The sequence below is a fragment of the Siniperca chuatsi genome, linkage group LG10 (genome assembly GCF_020085105.1).
Source record: "Siniperca chuatsi isolate FFG_IHB_CAS linkage group LG10, ASM2008510v1, whole genome shotgun sequence".
NCBI lineage: Eukaryota > Metazoa > Chordata > Actinopteri > Centrarchiformes > Sinipercidae > Siniperca > Siniperca chuatsi.
Genome location: NC_058051.1, coordinates 13978558 through 13986454, shown reverse-complemented (window position 1 = coordinate 13986454; position 7897 = coordinate 13978558). Strand labels below are relative to the sequence as shown.

Below are 7897 nucleotides of genomic sequence, written 5' to 3'. Positions count from 1 at the left end.
GACAACCATTTTTGTGTCATTAGAAGGCTTTGTTTAACTCAAATAAAGGTGATCCACCCTCTGTTCAAATGATACCAACAGCAGGTCCGGGATATCACCTCTTGAGTGGAGATACCCTTATCCTGTTCCAGGCAGCAATAAATGGAAAAACAAGTCCTCACTTAAAGCTTGGCCTGATAATTACTGTTCTGATATTTTAATAGCATGGGATCCTGATCAGGATCACTGCTTTCCTGCAATATAAACTGTCATAAAAGTTGGGCAATATTTGATAAATATGTGGGATCAAGTTCCACAGTGTTAATCTTAGTTCTTTCTCTTGCCTAGAATTAGTTTGTTGCTTAATACACAATAAAGGTGTACAAACTCTGTTTACATGGAGTCATCACGCTCTTCTATCTACTTTTAAGCAATGGTTTCATTCCAATTGTTACTTGATCTTTTAAAGCGTTTTTCCACCTTAATTCAGTTGTTAACATGGTTTTGCACACAGAAGATAAGTACAGGTTTATTGAGACTCTGATAGTTAGTTCCTTTCTTTTACTCAGGGGAATCTGCCCTCATTCAAAGGCAAAGATCTGACATTCTTCAGCAGGACAGCTAATATTCTCCAGTACTGATATTGCAATGTGAAAAGTGCCCCACAAGTAGGAGAGAAACTAGAAATTCCCCACTGTAAACTAGCTAAGAGCCTTCAAATCTAACATGCCAGTGTCAATGAAGACTGTTTTCTTTTTTTAAATGAAAAAAAAACTAAAGCAAAGCGGATAGAATAGAGAACCTGAAATACGAGAGCCGATAGGCATCCGCAGTGTTTTTGTATGACTGTGTGTGTTTCTGTGTGCATGCGCACTGACACACACACACACACATAGGGCGCAAAGCACATGTTATCACTGTCAACAGCAGCAATAGCAAACAGCGACAGTTGTTCTGTGTGTGTCTGTGGGTCTGTGTTGTGTATGAGTGAAAGTGTGTATGCTTGTGCATCCCCACAATCTCTCTCACTCTCTTTGGCTGCTGGCTCTGAGGTACCCACTGTAAGTCAATCTGTGTGTTCATATGCCCGTGAGTGTGTCTGTTTGTGTGTGTGTGTGTGTGAACCACTACTGTACTACACTTCAGGGGCCAGGAGCCAGGACCGAGCCTATCCGAACAGGGCTGAACAGGGCTGGAAAGGGCCGAGGGCCAGCTCCCTGTGCACACCACCCACTTCACACCTGTCTCTCTCACACACACACACACGCACACAACTCATACAGCCATGCTGCTCGGCACAGGGCTCTCATTGTAGCAGTGACAGGAGGGCGCCCGTTAAGTGGCTCTCTCTTCCTGGGGCCTGTGTGTGTGTGGGTGTGTGTGTGTGTGTTTTGTTCCCCCATGTGGCTGTGGGGTGGAGAAGGGCGATGAAGGACCCCTACTGGTAAAGTGGGTAAACTCGCACAGCCTCGACATCTGTGCTCGGAGAAGGAAGGAAGAGGGGAGGGAGTGGAGAGAGAAGGAGAGGGGGGGAGGGTAAGGAGGGAGGAGAGATAGACAGCGGAGTACAGAGTGGGAAAGAGGAAAAGAGTGAGAAGGAGAGAGGGAGGGAGAGAGGGACAGAGGTAGAGGGGGAGAGAGAGAGAGAGAGCAGAGCCTTGGCAGAGAGCAGTTGAGGAGAAAATGCCTTGCTTTGTGGAGAGAATTCTTCCAGGGCAGGAGGGAGAGGTGAGACAGAGCGCAGAGGGCGGTCTGCTGCCAGGTAAGACTCACACACACCTTCCTCTCCCTCTCCTTCTCTCTTTCTCTCTCTCTCTATCTCTCTCTCCCCTCACACACACACAGGAGTTGAGTGCTACCTCGAGGTGAACGGGTCTGCTACTAGTTGCAGTTGGCATGAGTCAGGCACGCATGTGTAGTGATGTGGTGGGTGGTGTCAAAAGTGTGTGTGTGTGTGTGTGAGAGAGAGAGAGAGAGAGAGAGAGAGCTTGTGTGAAAGTGAGGAAACAGAGCAGGTGTAATGTTTGCTTTCTGGAAATTATTTTTAGTTTTAATTATAGATGCACATTTGTACCTATAGTGCACTGGATGTCAGTGATGTGTTTAATTAGTTTTAATGGTGTGTTGCTTCCTCAAAAGTTCTGTTGACTTTTTGTGCTATGCCTTATAGCACTCCACAGTTCCACTTTTTATATTTTACAGTTACGTTTATGACATTCAGTGGTGGAAAGTAACTAAGTACATTTATTCAAATACTGTACTGTACAATTTCTTACATTTTATGCTGCTTTATACTTTTACTTAACTACATTTTAGGGAAATAATTGTAGTTTTTATTATAGTTAATATTGTAGTTTTTACCCCACTACATTTGTTTGACATTTACAGTAACTAGTTACTTAACAGATTAATATTTTACAAATAAAAGATATGATCATCTTATAAAATATGATGCATGGTTGTAGATTAAACTACCCATCAGTGTATACAGCTTCACCTCCACCAGCTACAACACTAAAATGTTGCTTGTATGTTAATCAGGAATAATAATCCAATAATATATATAAAATAATTTAACACTCTGAAATGGACCATTCGTTATGAGTACTTTTGATACTTTATATGATAATACGTCTGTACTTTTAAAGTACAAATTTTTTTTAATGCAGTACTTTTACTTGTAATTGAGTATTTTTTAATTGTGGTTTTGCTACTTAAGTAAGGGATCTGAATACTTTATCCACCACTAACTACACATTACTTAACTTTATAGCAAATACTTTAAAATTATTATGAAGCCATTTTCAGGCTGTTAAAGTGATCAAAGGCTACACAAATACACTTTATTTGACTTTAAACGAAAAGAAAATATGATCTAAATACACCATTCCGCAGACTAAAAATAGAAATGATTAAAAAGCACCTAAAATCCCTCTGCTCTACTGTCAAGTGCAGATGATGTTGGACGAGATGACATAAGGTAATTTGCGGTGTTGGTCGAGATTGATTTGGCTGTTTAGATACAGATGTTGTGATGGAGAGGTTTGTCATCGTAGGGATTTTCCACTCTGCTGATGTAAACAGTGTCTGTTGAAGAAAGGCTAAAGAGTCCTTTCTATCTTGTGGAGACACGGTTCTGAGAGGAATAATCCTCCTCGTGTACAATTAGATTTTCTCCTTTTTGTTAAATAAATACTGTGTCTGTGAACATAAACACAGATTTACATTCGGCCCTGTGGGTGTCTGTCTCTCAAACAGCCTATTGCTACAGCCTGGGCCTGATATTTCTTGTCGAGGCCCACAGGAAAAAAAGAAAGATGAAGCAGAAGTTGGCCAGCTCTAACTTCACGCTTGCTGTTTATTTGTTTTTATAACAAATGAAACCAGCTTCCCGAGTGAAAGGTGAAGTCAGAATTGAATTTGGCTTGCGTTACCGTGGCGATCTGGCAACTGTTCCCGGGTCCCATAGGACTGCTCTGGTTGCTGTGTGCCGGGCGCGTGTGTTTGTTATTTAACTAGTGTGTGTGCGCTACTGCTCTACGTGCGTAGTGCGTAGTGTGTGTGTGTGTGTGTGTGTGTGTGTGTGTGTGTGTGTTTGAGTAGTGGGTGGTGGTAGCAGCATTCACGAGAGAGACATTTTACTAAGCAGACATTTCCCCCTCTGTTTTCACTCTGACCTGGTAGGAGATTGATGACTGAATTGTGGAGTACATGTTAACAGTAGCTGGTGATTTATGAAGATACTTAGGGTAAGTGAGGCCGCACAGGCTGGAGGGGAAGAAAAAGATATAGCCTTTTAAGTTAATGCAAAAATATAGCCTTTTTAAGTAATAATTGTTATTACCACTGCGGGGTTTGGAGAGAGGTCTGAGTTAAAGTTGGATGTGCACAAAGTGCAATGTGAAGCTTTTCCTTTACCGCTGGTCATGTGCCTTCCTTTGTTTCTGCCTTGCAAGTTTTTTGTAAGGAAAAAAGAATTATAAGAATTAAAAATATATGTGCATTTAGATATATAGATGGACAGATAGATATTTAGATTCATTTAGATAGCTAAATTCTAATATTTGAATTGAAAAAAACTACTTTTCCTGGGTAAACCACAGTGGAAAACTTTTCTTGGATGAACCCTTGCACTGCAACAAGTGCACTGTGTGTTTTGGCAGCCCCCCTTAGCCAAAGATCCCTCAGAAAATCCGCATGCAATTTCAGAAGAATCAGATTCTTTTCCTTTCCTTGGCTCATGAACTCCCTTGATATTATGCACACGGAGAATCCTCCTCTCTATTCAAATATGAGATTCAATCCACTTGGATGTGATCTATAGCATTTTTAAGGAATAAAGCAATTTTAGGGAATACGGAATAGTGCTTCCCCTGGAAGAGGGATGGCTTTCATTTTTTTTCAAGGCACCTCTTAGACTGAGTGAAATGTTTCCCCTGTTCGCTCAGGGACGACTTTATTTCTTACCAGGGATTTAACACTCACTCAGTCCCCTCATAAATACAGCGTCCCTCAGCTCTTCGCTAGCCATAACTCATACACTAACTCTCTAGCTAACTAAACTCATATAGCAGAGCCAACACTTGTTTGTCTTTTACCTCAGCCTTTCTCTCCCACTCTTCCTCTCTGTCTCTTTTCCTCCACTCAGCTGATTTATACATGACAGAATCTTCTCTGACTACCGTCTCACCATGCTCCTGCGCTGATCTCCTTGGCCCACTCGTGGAGTGGGTTTTAGAATAAATGTGCATTTGAATATGAGCCAGCCTAATCTCCTTGAGGCTATTTAGAGTGAGCCTAATGTTCCAAGAATGAGCGAGAACAACACCGGAGAAAATGCAGACGTCCCTCTCGGCGTGTCACAACACAACTCAGGTCTCCAAAGAACGAAGCAAGTCTTTGATTTGCTGATGAAAATATCTCTGTAAGGCAAATGACATAAAATTCCTGCTTTCAAGGCACCTGTTGAAGCCCTCAGTCTTCTTAGAAAAGTCTTTGTGTGTGGTTTGTTTTTTGGCTTTATGGCACCTACCTGTGGATTTTTCACTTTTTAGCGGGTTATCCCAATGGTTCAATAAATAGCAGACATACAGCAGCTGATAAACTTTCAGGCCATTTCACTTTCATCAGATGAAAGTGCTCAGGTGGGGTATTACAGTATGGTGGAAGCTTTTTCTGATCTGTTGGCGATTGGCATTTTGGGAGGAGACAGTCTTTCTGGCGTGGTTCCCGTATTGGTTGTTAACAGCCTGCTGGTACCTTCTGTTCTCTCAACTCCTCAAGCATCTGAAGACCCTCTGAAGTCAAAATCGCCCATTTTGATGTCTCATGGCAGCACCCGGCGTTTTGTTGTATTTGCGTCTGAAAACACAGGCCCTGCTCGGAGGAATTACCCTCAGCACTCATTGGTGTCGGATGGGGGAGGAGGGTATCATTCCTCTTTTTCCCCCCCAACTCCCTGCTCTCCTTGCTGTCCTTCCTTTCTTTTTGATCTCACCATCAAATCTTCCCCCAGTTTTTATGAGTGACGTTTTCCCGACAGTGGCTAGGGAAATGGCTGGCTGAAGAAGACATTTGAGAAAATGCGCCTTAGCAAGCTATCACCTTTGATAAAGCCATAGTTCCAGTGGGAGAGGAAGAAGAAAGCCAAAGAGTAAGGGCATTGTTGGTAATGAAAAATGCCATGCAAGAGGGAGCATCTCTCTGATCCCAGCCTGTTAAACCAACAATGTATAGTACCACAGATAATACAGTGGTACATCAAGCATTTCTCTGTGTGTCTGACCAAGGGGACTGATCTAAATGTGGGGTACCACACTGTGCCTTTATTACATATCAGCTGGGCACCAAATAATCTCATAAAACAACACTAGCACATACACAGTGAGTCACACTGGTGCTGCCATCAACATTGGCATACCTTCAACTGTGTCACCAGTCGGCAAAAGGCTGGCAAAGAACTTGAAAGCACTGCAAAAAGAGAAAGAAATAATGGGGAAGTGGAGAGTAGTTGGAGGCACAGAGAGCAAGAAATGTTAGCTTTAGTAATTACTACCTCCATAGAGAAGCAGTGGAGAGGACAGTGAGGCAAGCAAGTGCACGAAGGAGGCCCCGTGTGCAGATAATGAAGGGGTATCATTGTAGCTCTGACAGCGTTAATCTTAGAGTGCTCCGCAATGTGTGTGTGGTGTGTGTGTGTGTGTGTGTGTCTCTATCTGGTTGTGTGTATGCTCTGTGCAGCATATGTATATGCTGCTGAGGTGTATGGAGGTCGTGGTACAGTGCCATTGATTCTCGCCCCACCAGTGAGACCATCCAGCCCACCTGACAGCACAGTTTATCCAACCATGTTGACAGTTGCCGCCTCTCACAGCTTCTTGAAGACAATCCTGAAACTCCACAGCCTCTCGCTCATCCTCACAAAAGCACTGGGATCAACTATCAGCACCGAAACTTGTCTTCTTTGCAGAAGATGGAGGAAAGCTGAAAAAGGGGAAGACCAGTCCAACTTTCTTTGTGCTCGGCTTTTTCTTTTCTTTTTTCCTCTTCCCATTTGAAGTTGTGAGACACTCATTTAAGCCTCATTGCACACCAACACTCAACAATCGAGAAAGTGTTATGAATATGTATCAACACAGCATATGGCAGCAGTAGCGCTGGGACTAGGTGTGTCCAGAAGGGTAGAGTGCTGCCGATGCATTATTCTCCATTCAAATTACCACAGTAAGGATGCAGCGGGGAGCTGAGAGGTGTTCACCACCTCTTTAAATGGGGCAGGAGAAGAACCTGGATCATGCAAAACAGCAGGAACGGAAGAGCTGTGATGAGCACAGTAGTAGGCCAGCTGAGTTTCCTTGATTTGGTAGATTTTTTCGGCAGGTTCAAACCCAGCACTCTCTGACACGATCGTGATTAAAAGTGATATTTCTGACACATTAGGATGCGCACGGGAAGTAACCTCCTCTAAAGCGTTCATTATTAGATGCATGACAGACCTGAATATTTATAAAATAGGTTTTAATAATTAATAGCAGCAATCTGCTCCTGTAATTCATCAGATTTGCACTTCAACAGAGTATCCGTTTTCACTTTAAAATAATAATAAGAGGAATATTAATGTTGGAGAAATGTAAAATGGACAGCTGGATACAGCGCAAATAGGCAAGCACTCCATGTTCACATCTGAGGCTTTCCTTTAACCTGTCACTTTTCAAGTAAAATTACATTTTAAGCCGTTAACGCTGTTTGAAAACCTTCAGTTGTTTGTGCTTGAAAATTTTGTGAGTGGCTTCTCACAAATGTGGCAAGTCATGAAGATAAAGATGCAGGAAACAAAGTGGGTTTGGTGTAGAATGCAAAAGTAGTTGCTGTGGTTTTATCAAAAGCAAATTTATTTGTTTGAGTCAACTTAGCAGCACTTCCTTTTGTGTACTGAGCCCCAAAATAGACAGCATTCTTTTTTCCTGTAAAGCAGCTTTGCTTGTTTCATCGTTTCACATTTTTCTTTTTTTTCCCTCCCTTATTGTGAGTGTTGTTTTATCACACCTTCAAATTCAGTCACAGCACATTCCTCCCTCTACTGAACTCCCAGAAACAAGAATGTTCCTGTTTTAGGTGAAAACTGCCACGTTTAGTTCCACCTCCAGTCCACATTGAACTTTTTCGGTAAAGCACACTGTTTTAGTGCTGTCACTGACACATTGGTGTGTTTATCCTCACTGTGGATCAGTTTTTCCTGAGTGTGTAGAAATGTCAGTGTACATATTTGGAAGTGTGTGTCTCAGAGCAAATGACGTGACCTGCAGCCACTAGACAGAGGAGCAGAGGGAGAGCACAGAGCACAATGCCCTGCTGTCTACAAGCCTGCCAGCAGGCGCACAACACACACACATACAACAACACCCACACACTTAATATT

At 42.6% G+C, this 7897-nt stretch overlaps 1 protein-coding gene across 5 annotated transcripts in view; it reads left to right on the top strand.

The window, feature by feature from the left end:
* Positions 1 to 7897, top strand: part of casz1 (castor zinc finger 1) — a 78792-nt gene that overhangs the window by 26733 nt on the left and 44162 nt on the right. For 4 of the 5 annotated variants that reach the window (XM_044210609.1, XM_044210611.1, XM_044210612.1 and 1 more), the window contains exon 1: positions 1590 to 1741. The exons of the other annotated variant lie outside the window; for it this stretch is intronic. In XM_044210609.1, coding sequence (XP_044066544.1) covers positions 1663 to 1741 — 79 coding nt within the window. In that variant the 5' untranslated portion in view covers positions 1590 to 1662. Of the gene's footprint in view, positions 1 to 1589; positions 1742 to 7897 lie in introns of those variants that run through there. 5 annotated transcript variants of the gene reach the window in all.